This window comes from Triturus cristatus, chromosome 1_2, assembly GCF_964204655.1.
Source record: "Triturus cristatus chromosome 1_2, aTriCri1.1, whole genome shotgun sequence".
In the NCBI taxonomy this organism is placed as follows: Eukaryota; Metazoa; Chordata; class Amphibia; order Caudata; family Salamandridae; genus Triturus; species Triturus cristatus.
Genome location: NC_140580.1, coordinates 772,622,758 through 772,639,566, shown reverse-complemented (window position 1 = coordinate 772,639,566; position 16,809 = coordinate 772,622,758). Strand labels below are relative to the sequence as shown.

The following is a 16,809-nucleotide window of genomic DNA, read 5'->3' as shown; positions in this document are numbered from 1 at the left end:
GTGGAGTCAATGCCAAGCAACCTTGTTATTCGGCAACCCCGGACCTCAGCAACTTCACCAGTGGGCTAAAAGCTGGTGGTTAGTGTCGGGGCAAAAAATGGACTGAGCACAATCTGCTATCCTCTCATAATAGGCACTAGTGCTAAAACAAGTGTGAATATTATTTACACTGGGATGTGCAAAATTCACGTCGTTTGCTTTTGCATAATTATGTGAAATTTTAGAAAAATGATGCAGAATTATGTGAACTGCAGATATGTCATTTAGCACTATATTTCAAAATGAAATGCATCCTCCTGTCAATTTTTTACTTGAGAACACATTTTGCAGTAAATATATAGGGGCAGATTTATGAGCCCCTTGCGCCGCTTTTGCGTCACTTTTAACATGGGAAAAGTGACGCAAAAGTGGCGCAAGGGGCTCATAAATCTGCCCCATAGCGTGTAAAACACAACTGACATGAGTAACAGACACTCGCATTCTGGGTGTTTGCGTTATTCGTGGCAGCTTGTGGTAACAGTTTGTTGCTAATGACTTGCAATTACGCGACCGAGCAGAAGAGCATATTTTTATTTACTTAAATTGCACAAATAATGCTGGCATATTTTTTATTTTGGCCACGCCTGGTTTACACAACTTTTATCTCTATTGGGTAACACATGTCCCTAATTATGTTAAAGTGTAATTTGTAAGTTTCTTATTAATTAAGTCCTGATCACACATATACGATTAATCAGTCATGATCATTGTGCCATATTCAAATGTTAAGTACCTGAAGGTTTAATCCTAACCAGGAGCTGTATTATTCATAGTGCCCCAGGGATGCAACAGGCATGTGCACCTGCCCTGTGCACCCCTGTTACACTATGGGATCAGAGAATCGGCAACAGATGCTTGTGCAGTCCCTTCTGTAATACTTATTGTGCAGGTGCACATAGAGCGCCAGCGCTGTCTTGAGAGAGAGGGTGTTGCCTCATTAGCATGAGGGCATGGCCCCATGCAAATAAGGAAACCATGTTACCTCTGTGCTAACGCCTTGTGACAGACATGGGCACAGAGGCAAGCAGGCGGCCCTTAGGAGGAGCACTGTCAGAGTGCCACAAAGAGGTGGAACACTTCAGTGCATCCCCTGAGGGCAGCCCTCTGGAGGGGGCAAGGGGGGTCCCATGGATCTCCAGTCATTGCCCAGCAGGTAAGTGCAGTCACTCACTGCGTCCACCTGCAGGTTGATCTCTGTACCCTCCTTAAAGGGCAGACAGTGGCCGCCTGCACTGTGAAACATGGAGCGGCTTGTAAGCAGCCACTCTGTCTTTCACTGAATGTCCTGGAAGCAGCGTATTTATGATAAAAGCACACACTGTGCCAACCAGATCTTTAAATTCAAATGTATGTGTTGAGCCAACCACAAAACCAAAAAAGAATGTAAGCCTTTACATAGCATCATATTAGGCGTCATCCTACTTTGAACTGAAAACTGGCCAGCAGCAGTAAACAAAGATATAACAATGTAGAAATAGAGAGATAAAAGGATTACAGTATGAAAATAAGTGGAGAGCTTCCTTAATATTCAGGCCATGCACTATTTTGTGGAACCATAATGGTACATTTAGCCTTTATTTGTCCTAAATTGAGTCTGATTTTTCTGCTTGGGTTATTGGTGTGAAGCCAAGTCTAAAGCATTACTCAGGGTTTGTGGACCAAACACACAACCAAGTTTGCTTATCCTATAACCAGCCCTGGGCGTAGTGGGCGTAGTGGGGCTACGTGGAGCAGCGCGAAGAAATGCGCATGCGCGGGCGTCCGTGCATGTGCATTTGTGTGAAGAAGTTACCGGCAAGCAAGAAGAGGGAGCCCCGGGACGCCGCACTGCAGGTAAGGTCTTTTATTTACTTTTTCTATTCTTTAAAGTATTTTAAAATGAGGGCCGGCGGGTGGCGGGCAGCTTCGCTTTGCAGCGGCGTGGGCGTAGCGCTGCATGCTACGCCTACTTCGTAAACGGCGAAGCAGGCAGCGCTACGTGCACTCCGTGGGCGAAGCAGAGCACGACGCCCACCCTTACCTATAACCCGTGTCTGTCTGCAAATATATATGTAGTGTTGTTGAGAGAAAAGTAGCCAAAAGGCAGTGAAGCTCTGAACAGGATCGAAGGCAAAGATACAGTCAATGTGTGATTGGAGTAGAAGCTGTGGTCCTGAAGCGGAAGGCAACTGTCACTGCATGAAGATGTGCTGTCTATGAAAAGGTGCGTCTTCAGATCTGGAGCAGGAATGAGGTAGTCTTGATGGATACAGGTATGTCGTCCCATGCTCTGAGTGATGATGGTGTCAATAATGTGCCTACAGCTGATGCTGGCAGTGTCCACACCAGCGGCGGCTCCTACGCTATGGCGAATAAGCGTTGCTGCCCCTACCAGCAGCCTAAAAACGTGAAAAATAAAACGTGTTTATTATCGTTTTATTCTTCTGTCCCAGGCCAAGTCTTTGGGGCTAGGCCATCAGGAGAACAGTGACGGAGGGGAAGTGGTGGACAGTATTGTCAGTGCTCATGTCGGTGTGACCGCCCGTCAACATGTGCACTGGTCTGTCTCCAACCTGCGCTGTATTGCTGGGTTGGAAGCAGCAGGCACAGGCTCCCAGTCTTCCTAGGGGCGCAAACCGGGAGAGCTCATACCAATCCTGATGCATCTCTCAGGCTGCCAGCAGCATGAGAGCAACGTCCATATTGAGCACAGGGGAGTCTGGAAGCCTGTGCCTGTAGTGGAGAGGAGCAGAAGATAGCGATGCGGCGGGCAGAAGATGAGTTATTTTTTATGTTTTTTTTATATTGTTGTCCACACCCGCCCCGCCACTCTTCCCTGACACCAGCCGCTCCTGCTGCACACAGGTGATGCTGGCTAGTTGCCTAACCCCGAGGTGTGTCAGTGTGTAGGGGCCACTGGCAGTGTGTTTACATGTGATGTATTTGCCTGAGCAGGTGTCAGTGTGATTGCACTGTAGGGCAATGTCCTCAGTGGCTGTGCGAGATACCACACCTCTATCTTTTCACAAACCTCACTTCTATGTGAAGTCGATTAAACTCCACCCTTGTTCTTTGAACCCTCCTCTTCTCCGTCGCCATAGAAAGGAATGTAGAATTACTTCTCCTCTCTCCATGTAGTCGAGGAGCAGGGCACAAGTCCTAAAAAAGAAGTGGGGACGCTGACGTCACGACAGGAAGTGACGTCACGAAAGGTGGCTTGCACCATCAGACTCATTGCCTCTCCTGGCTCACCCCTTAGATGCGATTGCATCAGAGAAGCCAGCGCATGAGCAGCGTGAGCTCCGTTCTCGCCCCGGAGAGGCCAAAGAGTGAATGTGTGGCTCCATTTGCTCCAGTTATCGAGCTCCCGGTAAAATAAGTGGCTGGCTCAATGGTTGTATTGTATCCTGTGTGTGAACCGTATTAGGTTCCTGTGAAGTTGTACTGCTCCCAGTTTGTGTGTTTCTCCTGGATGTTCCGGTGGTTGTGTTGCTCACTGTGTCTGATTACCTATTTGGTTGTTTTGTATCCTGTTTGTGACTGCACTGTATATCTCTGTGGCTGAACTTTGCCTTGTGATGTCTGTTTGTTGTATTCTATGATCTCCTAGTTCCTTGCAGCTCAGCCTGTGTGAGTGTGATGCAACACAATGTCACGAGGGCATGGTTTGGATGCGTGGTCAGTTGGAATGAGTGGGGCTGAACAGCAGGATGCTGTTCCCAGTGGGGCTGTACCATCTTACCTCTAACTGAATGAACCTACATAAACTACACTACTGGCTACTGGACTGATTACCTACAAGGACCTTACTTTTGTTTACAAAACTGTTCTTGGTGCATTTTTGCTAGTATTGCTTCCAGTGTGTCAGTGCTGGGTGGTTGGGTGGTTTTATTCTTAGCTGTGTGTGCAGCTGTGCTATTTCCTTCGGTGGTTGTGGTGTTTCCTCTGTGTGACCCTACTAGGTGCCTTTATAATATGTTGTTCTCTGTGTAACTAAACCGATGCCCCCTCGTACCTGTTTAACTTATTATTTATTTTGTACTGAGTGACTCCATAATTGCATTCCTTAATTGAGCCTGTACCAATGCCTTCTAGGTTGTTTTTGGTTACTCTGCTGTCTGAAGTGGGAAGCTCCCTGGTTGCTTTTTCCGCGTTTATGCCTGTACTGCTACCCACGCCGTCGTTTTACTCCTTCAGTATGCCTATATTAGAAGCTTTTAGTTTGGTTTTTTCTTTTCGTGTATGCCTACTGCTGCTTCTTTCGTTTTATTATTCTTATATTTTCTGTAATAGGTAACCATAAGGAGGTTGCATTCCTTGTGTTTCCATAAAGGGAGATTCCAAGTGTGTTTTACAACATCTGCGTATCTGTGATAGATGTGTCTGTGTTTTAACTCTTTTGTGTCTCTGCTGGTGTCCACAATGCAGTTGTAGTTCCTCTGTGTCTCTACCAATACGGATGTTCTTCATCTCATGCATGTTTGTGTCCCAGTTTTCGTTTTAGTCTGTGTGTCTGTATCAGGTGCCACTGTGTTTTTCTTTCTTATGAGTGTTTGTACTAACACCCCATTGGTGTTGTACTCCTTCTGCATGTCTTTACTGCGTGACTAATGCAATCCATGTGTGTCTGTAGCGATTCTTCTGAGGGTTTTTTCTCTTGTGTGTCTCTACTGATACTTCCATTTTTATTCTACCTTCTCTTGTCTGCACTGAATGACTATAAAATATGTATTCACCGTGGGCCTTATTTGTAAAGAAAAATGTGGTCATCAATGTAAGTTGAAGGCTGAAAATACCCTTTTTGCCTCTGTTTAGAATTCACAAAGGAATTTCGTATAGGTGTAAATCAATTTACTTCTGCAGATTTCTCAACCCAAAGGCAGATAATCCGTAGTAGTAATGTTCACTCATGGTATGGCAAATTGGTGTACCAGGTGTGGTTTGCCTCGGAAATTTGAGAATGCCCAAAATCATGGAATTTTATGGGCATTCACAAACTTCGTTCTGACACTTTTTAATCCTGCAACAGGTCACCGATTAGCTCCAGTTACCCTTCTGGAATGGAAAGGTAAACTGGCCACAGCAAGATATGGTGAGGTGCAATGGTGCTGGAAGTGGGGGTGCTGCCATGAATAGGGATTGTGAAAAAACAGTGTCGCACAAAGAACAAGTGTGGCAAGTGAGCCACACCAATTCGGCTAAAGAGTGGGTGGTGTAGTATGAAGTGCATTTTGGAGCACACTGTCACATATATGACTAAAGCATGGCGTGTTAGCGCACTGTCATTTACAGACAGCACAGTCTCAAATGAAATGGAAACAAAATGTGCATTGATGCGCAGGTTTACTGATAAAACGATACAGCGCACAAAGGTGGAAATCAGTTTCCGGACAATATAATTTGTGCATCACAAAGTGATTTGATTTGTGTTGAGGCCTCCTAAAATATTTGTTTCCCTCAAACTTCAGAATTACAAACAAAATGGCCTTTGTTAGTGTGTTCCCATCTGCTGATGTTTTGAAATATCTGTGCAGTTTCTTTACAGATATTTAGATGTGTGTTAGAAAAAACTGAAATCCTGCAGCCTTTCAAACACCCTGGACCCCAGCAAGACTGTCAGTTAATTGACTTTATAAAATCCTCTAACATTGAAGTCAGAGAAAGAAAATAATCTTCATGTTAAAAGAATAAGCAGCATTTTGTCAGAAGACATAGCCTGACCTCTGACCTCTGTCTTTGAACGTACAGCAAATGGGGACAGAACAAAACAAAATGTCAAGGTTTCTTTATTGCTTATTCTCATTCTGAACTCCAGAATGTTCTTTTTAGGGACCCTGCAGCAGGTCCCGCGCCCCTACTATCAGCACCGATGGTGAGGTGTAGGGGAAGAGCTTTCACCACCCGAAAAGTGTTTTGTTAAAAGAGGGATAAAATGTGGATTTGTCCAGGTCGTCCATTACCCCTGCAAGGCCTTTTGCACATGACAGAACCTACTAGAGGAATCGTAAATAAATGTAAAAAAAAATTCAGGTGGAGGAGTAAATATGCGCCTATATGTTTATTTTTGCAATGGGGCCCAGAATGCATCTTTACACGGTGCATTGGTGGCTGTTTTGTTTCATCTCATATGTGTCTGCACAGTTCCCTCATGTTGATTTGTTGCTTATGGCGACTCCATGCTGTGCCTTCCATGCCTCTATGGCTACCGCATTCCCCATGGCCGTCTGTTCAGGGTGCCCTCATTGTTATCGTGTTCTTTGTGTGCATTTAGCGGTGCTTTCATGCATGTTTTATTTCCTGTGCTGACTGTAGTGGGTTTGCTGCCTGTGGTGCTTTGAAATGGGTTATCCCTGGATGAGGAGCTGTAAAAATAGCCTATTTTGCCGGTTATTTAAAGCGACATTGTGTATTTCTTTCCGACAGATTTCCTGACACCATGTAAAATATCATCTAATTCCTACAACAATACCAGAACTATTCCAAACACCATATTGAGAAGAGAAGTCCTGGCATGACAATGTAATAGATTTTAGCCAGACAGGAGAAAGAAGACAAATGAAAAGTTCTAGTTTGTGTTTTTGGAGACCGAAAAAGAGGTGGTTATGTTTCCTGTCTTCAAGATGTGCCCTTCTAATCACCCAGCAGGATGGACAATAGGGGGAAGTTAGTGTTGGCTCTGCATCACAAACATTTCACACCCAAGGCTGCAAATAATGTGAAAATACTAACCATGGAGAAAAACATACAGCTAAAGAGGACCCTTAAAGGCCATGAAGCTGGTCTGTATATGAAGAGAAGCACTACAGACCATGGAGACAAACTGTAGATGGACAGGACCACAACAGGACTCTGAGGCAGCCTTCTGGTAGAGTGGGGTATTACAGTACTACAGGTCATAAAGAAAAGTAAACCTGTAGATAACCTGTAACTCCAGAGGACATTTAGAGGATATAAAGAGAACCTGTAGATGCATCAAAAGCTCCAGGCAATGGAGAGAACCTGCAGATGGACAGGACTACCACAGTCCTCAGAGAGAACACACTGGTAGCGTGACCTATTACAGTACTACAGGTCATGCAGAAAAGAAACCCTGTAGATGCAGATGAACATTACAGGTCATGGAGAGAAACCGGAGATACAGGGATCACTACTGGCCACGGAGAGAACCTATGGATACAGAGGATCAATACCGACCATGGAGAAGAATCTATAGAGAGGACCTCTAAAGGCCATGAAGCAGGTCTGTGTATGAAGAGAACTACTACATACCATGGAGACAACCTGTAGATGGACAGAACCACATAAGTACACTGAGAGAGCCTTCTGGTAGAGTGGGGTATTACAGTACTACAGGTCATGAAGAAAAGAAAACCTGTAGATGCAGATGAACGTTACAGGTCATGGAGAGAAACTAGAGATACAGGGAACACTACAGGACATGGAGAGAACCTATGGATACAGAGGACCATTACCGACCATGGAGAAAAAGCTATATAGAGGACCTCTAAAGGCCATGAAGCAGGTCTGTGTATGAAGAGAACTACTACATACCCTGGAGATAACCTGTAGATGGACAAGGCTTCCATGTAGAGTGGAGCACTGCAGCACTACAGGTCAAGAAGAAATGAAAACTGTAAACGCAGTGGAACATTATAGGTCATGGAGAGAACCTGCAGATACACGGGAGCACTACAGGGCAGGTCATGCAGAGAACCTGTCAGGTTATGTGAGCGATACAGACCATGGAGATAGTATGTACATGTAGAGTAACAATACAGGCCCTGGCGAGAACCTGTTGATTTAGCTATGTTGAGATGGGAGTACGTTGATGAGCATGGTGAGATGAGTAGCACTATCCACCTTACAAAGCAGGTGGAGAAGTCACAGCTAAGTGCAGGGCTTTAAGTGGGCCGGGTCTCACCGGGTCTGAGCACCGGCTGTTTTTTAAAGGAGGCCTCGAAACGGGTCTCTATCGGGCTCTGTTTTGTGCCCTGGCATGGGTGGTCCGTTTTTTCCGGACTGCAGTGACAGCAGGCACGTCTATGTGCGCGTGCTCGCACTGCTCACTTCTCACTTGTGGAGAAGTTACGTCATGACATCATGCCAGGCTAGCGTCTTAGGGGATTGGAAATCCTTTAAAGAGAGTCAATTTCTCTCTGGATTTCCCTTCTCTTTTTGAGACTCAGGAACAGCAACATTGTTGTGGTGTCACCAGGGTTTTAAGTAGAAGCTTTTTCAATTTTATATATAACAAGTTATATTTGCTGCTTATTTATCTTATGCAACTAACAACCATTGACAAAGCCAATAGTCCTGACATGTTGGAGGTATGATGTTACTTGTTGCATCATATATCTGGATGCAATGACAGAAACAGCAAAATACATGTCAGGCGGCACACTATGCTAAGCACAGATTTTTATCTCACATGTTTTTAAAGCCACGCCCTTAATTACATTGACCACACCCCTTTGAGAGACCCCCCCAGTTTTTTCATCCCACTGAAAGCCCTGGCTAAGTGAGGACAGGGGAATCTCCTGACCAGGATGCACACTTCTGGAGCCCACTGAAGAGCAAGATGGCGCTGATCGCTCTGCCTGTGGCAGTGCTGGGACCACATGGCTCGGAATAGAGTACACTGGGAGGGCTCTTGCAACCTTTCAGCATTGGGATATCAATGGGCACTGCAGGTCTATGTGTGGACCTTTGTGACGGGCAGCTGTGTCAGAAGGAGGGCAAAAAACAATGGGAAAATGGAATGCAAAGCTCGCGATGAACAACTGCTTGGTCCACCTTAATAAGTAATGCAGTTCCGCTTCTTGGACCTAGGGGCCCCATCTGCGATAAAATTACACAGTGCGGCGCCGCAAGCCATTTAGCTGAGCTGTGCTGCATCATTTTCAAAGCACAGGGAGGAGTTGTATTAACAACAATATGATGGATCTCTGTACTTTCCATTGCTCTGGTGCACAATTGGCTGCCATGCGCCAGAGCGGGCAGCCTTGTTTCATTTTGCAAGGGTGCCTGCGCTGCAGGATAATTGTTGTTGTGCAGGAAGGGACACCTTCCTGCACAAAAACAATCATTAATGGCATTTTCCTCTTTATAACAGCATGCATAGAAAGAGGAAACAAGCATTGGCATAGCCATTAGGTCTCGCCTTTTGGACCTTATAAGTGTTTAGCCATGCAACAGTTGCATAACTAAATACTTACAAGGTCCCAAAAGCGAGACCTATTGGCTATGCCAAGCGGGCCGTGAAAGTGATCGCGATCAAACATCGAAAGTGAAAGTAATCGCGGCAAGCGCGGCGCGCGCGTCCGCGCACATGCACTGTAGCTCTAGGCTGGCCTGGTAGCACTTTTTGGAGCCCTCTCAATAAGTCTCGCCAGACCAGCGCATGCGCTGGGTCAGGCGAGACCTAAAAACAAGGAGAAATAAAAGTATTTCTCCTCGTTACGCCATTTGTACACCTCCGCTGGGGAGGCATAGGATTCTGACGCATTCCGAGTTTTACAAAATGGTGTACATCTGGGAATGCGTCAAGTTCCATGAATCTTGTGCAGGAACAGCCAAAGCAACACCCATGGAATGCCCCTTTCACACAGAGTAATGAGTGAAAGGGGCCCATATTTACAAGGCCGGGAAAAGTCAAGCAAGGTGACTTTACGTGGCCTTGTAAATATGGTCAGAAAAAGTGACGCAGCTGCGGCACAGTGGGCTCGTAAATAAGCCCCGGGATTTTTACTTGAATAGCCTAAATAGTATTGGCAAAATATTTTCTGTATTAAGGCTTGCGCTGGTCGATTTTACCCTCCACCTCTTCTAAATTATCGCGGTCATAGTTGGCGTATAATTCCCCTTCCACTAGCAGCCCAGGCCAGCAGTGCACTAGATGCGTAGGGAGACTAGGAGTGGTTGAGACAGCTGTGCAGAGAGCGTAACCTAGACTGCCACCCTGGGGCGTGGCTAGGGAAATAGGATTGGAGTAGTGTGAACTTTAGATTTACCAACAGTCACACTGAGATAGCATTTTAGAACACATTATATGAGAAGCAGGGTATGAGGGGGGCTTAGGGGACAGTAAAAAGAGACAGGAGGGTGGATTCATGTTTGGGGCACTTAAAAAACAACATTATTCAAACGAATCAATAGTTTATATGGCCTTCAAAACAAACAGAGACGAGAGAGAGAGTGAGTGTGTGTGTTTTGTCAATGTGGGTATCTAAAACTTTCAGGCGAAATCCGATAGACACTACATCACTCAACTGAAAGCCCTTGTCCCCAACTACTTACTACAGAATATATTTTTTGGGTGGTGTTAACACGACAACTACGCCCCCTGAAGCTAGGCCCCTGCTGCCAACACGTGCGCGGAGCAAAGGGCCCCACTTTTTCAGGTACCTACCTACCACGCCCCCCTTTCCATGGCTGTGAGGCTGTCAGGCTAAACTTTCGCAGAAGCCTTCGTCATTTTGTGCTGCGACACAGAACGATGAACGTGTGAACCACTCAGAGTTGCGGCGGAACTCAGTGTCGTAACGCAAAATATTGGGGCCCTCTGGCAGAATATGTCAAGTGCAGCGCGCCCTGAGACTTCCGCATCTCACAGAGATTGATATATCCCCGGCTGAATGTGGGGCTCCTGAAGGAGGGGGGTCTCTCTGTCTGTGTTAAACCCCAGGGCGTTTCCCGGGAGATTGGAAGGGTGGGGGCGTTTTTTCAGCAGTGGGGGCTGGTTTTGTTACTGAGGGGCCAGTTTTGCTGTGCTGCTGCAATATCAGACCCCAGCAACAAAAGCAGCAGTGCACACTTACGCACCCCACCCCCTCTTTCATGGGGGGCTGGTCTGACAAAATGGCCCCAGGACTGCTTTGGTTGCCCAATCCGGCCCTGTTAAACCCCCAACGTAACTTCTGGTTACAATGCGTCCTTTTTTGCATCATCACCATCTACAAGCAAGTTCTGGCAGGCCATGAAGGAGCGTTGCCGGAGGCGTAAATTACGCCGCGTAACACGGGTGCCCTGGACCCTAGTGAGAGCCCCATGTCCCACGGCTGGGTAGTAAAATGCAGCAATTCCGAATGCGCAGTGTGCCTCTTAGACCCCCGGGTTGTGGTCACCGCAGCACCTGCTGTACCATCGATAGCAAGCCCTGGCTGCTGCTGCTTGTTGAAAGCCATCTTACGTGCGACCCGCCGCGAGGGTGGGGAGAAGCGCAGTATGTAGAGTGTGCAGACAGTCCGTAACTGCCTCTGCGCCATGACGCTCCCATTTCTGCACCCAGGCAATTCGAGTGCACAGTGCCCTGACCATGGGCGCAAACAACGGCACGGCAGACACTTTCTGAGACGTATTTCCCAAAATTCAAATACAAGTTTCGGTGCCGCCACCAAGAACGAGGCCAAAAAAGACCTCGACGGCCAGTGAATGAAAACTTAAAACTGACCGACCTGGGTGGAGTATCAGTGGCCAACAACCACTGCGCGCTGCAAAAGAAAAACCACGGTGACAGGCGCTATCCATGCCCAGGGACGAACAAGGGGCCTTGTTATCGAAACTTTGCAGCGGTGAAATAACAAGGCTGGGCCATTCTGCACTATCTTGCTGTTTGTGTAACGCGGAATGGAGAACAGGCTGCATGTTTCAGACCAGATTGCATAAAAGGTTTGTGCGACCGGGAATAGAGTGGTTTACATTAATCAGACAACGTGACGAAATAAAAAAAAAGAGAAAACGCATGTTCCTCCTACTTATGTAATACAAAAATAACTGTTTTTGCACCATAGTCCAATCATTCACATTCGAAAAATGGAGACCATGTATTTCCCAAATATATTATGCAAAGAGAGAAAACACAAGGCGGTATCTGTTTTTGCTGCGTTGTCCTGGAACAAATACCGTTTGCTCTAATCTTTACTCAAAAGTACTAATAATTTAAAAAGAAAATGGTGTAACTATCGTTCTTCTTTAGTACAAAGTTTCTATAAAATAGTCACGGGCCCCTAAAACGGAATAAACTGAGCCACGTACAGCAGAAATGCTGCATTCCTCATTTCACGCCACACACGGTAGAGAACTCCTGCGCCCCTTTCTGTATGACATCACCCCTGGCTGAATGCGCGCGCAGGAGACGTGCCTGCTAGCCAGGAAACGCCCACCTCTTAGATTTATTACCCCTACGATAATTCTCGGAAGAACTTCAAAACCTCAAAGGAGCGCAACCTCACACAAAAAGATAAACATCTATCAAAGATAGCAGACAATCACAGACTCTATTCGTCTAGTTTCGAACTTTGTATTTTTTATTTTAATTAATGGAAAAGTGCGCAAGTTACACCTGTCAGTCGAGGACAGAGCGACAGACGTGTGATTGCATTCTTTTACGTTACAGTGCGTTTTGGTGCTTGTAATATGGTAAATGCTTTTGTTTTTGAAATGTACTGCATTTTTTGTTACTATATCGCAGCGAATGTTGTAGTTACTTATATTGTATCGTGGTCTGGTACATGGGCGGATTACATCGAAAGGTGTTCTTTTAAATTGTAGAATATTTAGTTGAATTCTGCTGGTTTGTATTATATTGTCCTGCAGGGTGTTCTTCATTCTTGTAAATCTTGACACCCCACCCAAAAAAAAACTAAACCTAAACCCACCTCAGCGCCTAAAGGTGCTTCCACTCACGCTGTGTGCTGTACAAAACATACCCTTTTTTCACAGACCCCTTCGACACCCCAAAACGTGTAAGATTAGCTCAGAAAACTGACATGTAGCACACAACACAGAGCCACGAACTCTATACCAAAGCAAAACCCCAGAAGATTCGGACCCCAGCACAAAAACGCTAGACACCCCTGCCTCAACATATCACAAAAGCTTACACTCCCGTACCCCAGTAGAGAACCCCTGAAGATCCATATACAGCACAGACCTCAGTACTCCAGTGCACGGAAACCCTCCCCTCCCCCTCCCCAACACGCCGCAGGCGCTCAGAACCACAACACAACTCATGGTCCACTGAGCACAACCTCTACAGGCAACTCTGGAACAACCCCCTACGTCACCATAGAACCCTACCCTCTACCGCAGGATAAGCGCCTAGAGTCTCTTGTGAAGCGTCCATAGTACTCATCACTACTTGTACTCTTTGCCCTGTCGCACCGTGGCCCTTCTCTGCCACCCAGAGCGCCCACCCTCTCCCAGTACTTGCATCTGTACTCAGTCTTTTATGGTAGGTGGGAAGCAGGTGGGTTCTAATTTTCCGGGGTCATTCTCTGCAGGGGTCATCTCTTGCAGAGAGATGCGTCCCGCTCTCTCTTGTACCTGAGGTACACCCTCACCTCACCTCGCCTGACCGTCCTAATATATGTCTGGGATCACGCCTCTCCTCTCGGGCCCCGATTATAGGTGCTGTGCTTCTGCAGGGAGTGGCGCCCCTATATACACAAGGGCTGTACTCCTCTCGGGACCACATCATGTGCAAGGGAAGAGGGTCGCCCTATGATCCCATCCTTGTAGGGATCCCTGTAGCAGCGCCATCTCTTTTCCTCGGACCCATCATTTGCAGGGACGGAGATGCTGCGCTTTTAAAAGGTCCCGCATTCCCCCCGGGGTCATACCCCTCTACCGGGTCCCTTAATCTATAGCCAATGGGTGATGCGCTTTATAGGGTGGCTTCCTCTCTCGCGGATCCCATCTTTTGACAAGTGTCTCCGCCCTGACCCTTCAATAGCAGAGCACGGGCTACTGCGCGCGCCTCTCCTGGGACTCCTATGCCAATGGTCCCACTCTGACCTCATCCAGAGGTCATGTTTATTGCCTGGGGTCACCCCACCCCTGTCGGGGCCCATTGGACGGGATGGTCAACTCTTTCCAGGTACCAGACCTCTCTGTGGGTACCAGTACCACCTCATGCCCAGGGTCACCCCACTCCTCCTCCGTATCTGCGGGAGCCAAGGCTCCCTGTGAGGCACCGAGACCCTTCTACCCCCCCTTGTTGCCCCTCTTCTCCAGGGGGCTATTGGATGATATGGTGCGCCTCTCCAGGGACACCCCACTCGGTGGGTCTCATCCGCTGCCCCGCCTCTCCCATTCTCTTACCCGGCACTGCGCGGAAGCTGCGCACGGTGTTCCCCTCCCTCGGGCGGTTTCCTTCGCGCTGGTACTTCTGGTAGAGTTTCATCATGTGGAGGGAGACTGTGTCCGGAGCTGTGCCTCCGGGCACCACATCGAGGAGGACCCCTGAAGCTCGAGCGCATCCACCTCCGAGGAGGAGCGCGAGCAGGAGGAGAGGACTGGAGGGACTCATGAGTGCGCACGTGGGAAATTAAATCACCCGGGGTGGAACGAGAATACAGCAGTGCCAGGTGTGGTCAGAGGACGCAGTCTGCCAGGTCAGGTATTCAAGCTCTTCGGGTGCCCTTCACATAGGCAATGCCCCCGTGCGTCTCAAGGGAGCACCTGTACCAGTGTTTGGCAATGCTGCTGGGTGAGGGAGCAGCGATTCTCAAGGGCCAGTGTGCACAGGACTCAGGGCGGTGGTTTGCTGCTCCGTTTCCCCCAGGATGCTCTTGGGAGAATCTTGACCTATGGAGCCGCGCGAGTGTCTCTGGCTGGGGTCTTGGTGGCCAGCAACAGGTTCCCCATCTGTGGACTTCCCCTGGCCTTGTGGTTTAATAGTGACTCTGAGATTGTTTTGGGGTGTTGTGCGGCTAGGAAGTCTCCAGTGGTGCTGTACGTGGCCCTAGCTCCAGTGAGGGTTATCTGTACCCCTTCTGCTGATCTAAGTCGGTGCACTTGCGTCTGGCATCAGGGGTTCGCAGCTCCTGTAGTACAGTCGATCGATTCTATGCGCTAGAGTGTTGAAGTCCCCCCGGGATCCTCTGCAGGTTCTGGGGCGCGGGGTTTTCCCTGGTACCCTCTGTTCGCTCAGGATCCGCTCACCAGGCTTGTCCTCGGTATATGAGGTTCCCTGGGGCTCTGGGGGTACCCCTGGGATTCTGTGTTGTTTATGGGGCCCCCTTCTCCTTGTTCTTGCCCCTGCTGGAAGCTCCTAGTTCCAGAGTGCTTGAACCCCTCTGAGCCTAGGGGTGCCCCTGGCTTTGGGGTGCTAGGTTTCTCTCGGGTGTTCCTCTGTTTCAGTATTGTTGGGGGGCTCCTCGCGGGTCCTCCGGCTGCCTGCCGTGTGCTTTGGCCCTAGTCTGCTCCTCGTGGATCTCCGGATTCTCTGGTGTGGGATCTCCCACCTGACAGACCATATGCAGTTTCTCCGTTCTTAATGCTGATGGTTTCGGAGTGATCGGTCCTTCGCGAGTATGCCTCTATGTTGGTCAGGGGATGTCCAGGGTCCTCACGGGACACTCTTCTCCGTGTGTTAAGAGACTGAAGCTCGCGGGCCTGCGGGGAGAGTAGAGGACCTCCTCTGATGCAGGGCAGACCCCCACCCCGCCCTGACTGCGAGGGAGGAGCGTCGTTGGCACAGGATCAGTGGGTGGGAGGTAGCGGGCTCGGGCGTTAATGTAATGCGTCTGATAATAGGTGGACGGGGCCATGTCGGTGTACGCTGCGGGGGGCGAGGCAGTGCACCGGCATGGTGAAGAGGGGGGCACGGGGCGAGTCCTTCACTGTGCGTCAACAGCACGGGGAAAGGGGAGGTGGAAAAAGCGCCGGGCTACCAATTTTCCAGAATATTACGTCTGGTGGGGAGGCTACCACTGCACGGGAACGGTACAATTGTAGGTGGGGCGAGGCTGGCCCGACAAGAGCTCAGCACATAAAGGTGGGAGGCCACCTGTGCACGGAGAGCGATAGGGTGCACCTGCACGCGAGTAGTGCAAAGGGGAATTGATGAGGCGAGGCCCTACCATTGCACGGGATTAGTTACTGGCGAGGCTACCATTGTATGAGAACAGTACATGTGTGCGGGGAGAGAGTATCTCTGCACGGGGGACGATAGGCTACCACTGCACGGAGCAGTACTCCTGGGCGTGGAGGCTACCTATGCACGGTGAACGATGGGGTACCCTTGCACGGGAGAAGTACGAAGGGTGGCGGGGACACACACCACTGCACAGGAACGGTACCCTAGTGTGTGTGGGGGGGGGCGCGAGGCTGCCGCTGCAAGAGCTCAGTATATGTAGGTGGGGAGGCTACCTGTGCACGGAGAACGATAGGTAACCCCTGCACGAGAGCAATGCAAAGGGGAATGGGGGTGTAGAAACCAACATTACAGAAGAGTTCGTGGGGGGTGTAGAGGCTACCATTGCACAGGAAAAGTGCACAGGGAAGGAGAGGCTACTACTGCACAGGATCAGTTCTCCTGCTGGGGGAGGTTACCACTGCACGGGAGGAGTAATTGGTGAGGCGAGGCTATCACTGTATGAGAACGGTGCATGCGGGAGAGGATGTGGTCTGACGGCTAGAGCTGCTGACTTTGGTGCTGGAAACCAAGGTTCGAGCCTCGGGGTCATGTCCACATCCTGTGATTCTGGGCAAATCGCTTAATCTCCCCGTGCCTAAAGAAAAAAAAAAAGCATTGGCATAGCCAATAGGTCTCGCCTTTGGGAAAATTGAGTGAAAGAGGGTTCATGACTCCTGTAAAGGAGGGTTGTTGGGCATGTATGCCTCCTGGAATAATACCGGAACGAGGAGTGCTCCTACAGCAATACCTGAATGAGGAGTTGTTGGTGTCCAGGTCTCCTGGATGAGTGAGTGAATGAGGAAGCACCATGTGAGGATCCCCTACAGTAATGCCTGAATGAGGAGTGATTTGTGTACGATCTACTGGATGAG

The 16,809-nt window shown here is 48.6% G+C and overlaps 1 protein-coding gene across 1 annotated transcript in view; it reads right to left on the bottom strand.

Moving 5' to 3' along the window:
- The window catches only part of GDF10 (growth differentiation factor 10), a 44,289-nt gene extending 28,850 nt beyond the window's left edge, over nucleotides 1-15,439 (bottom strand). Inside the window, exon 1 of the mRNA XM_085608776.1 lies at nucleotides 14,119-15,439. Coding sequence (XP_085464902.1) covers nucleotides 14,119-14,326 — 208 coding nt within the window. The 5' untranslated portion in view covers nucleotides 14,327-15,439. The remainder of the gene's footprint in view (nucleotides 1-14,118) is intronic.
- Between the last annotated feature and the right edge of the window lie 1,370 nt (nucleotides 15,440-16,809).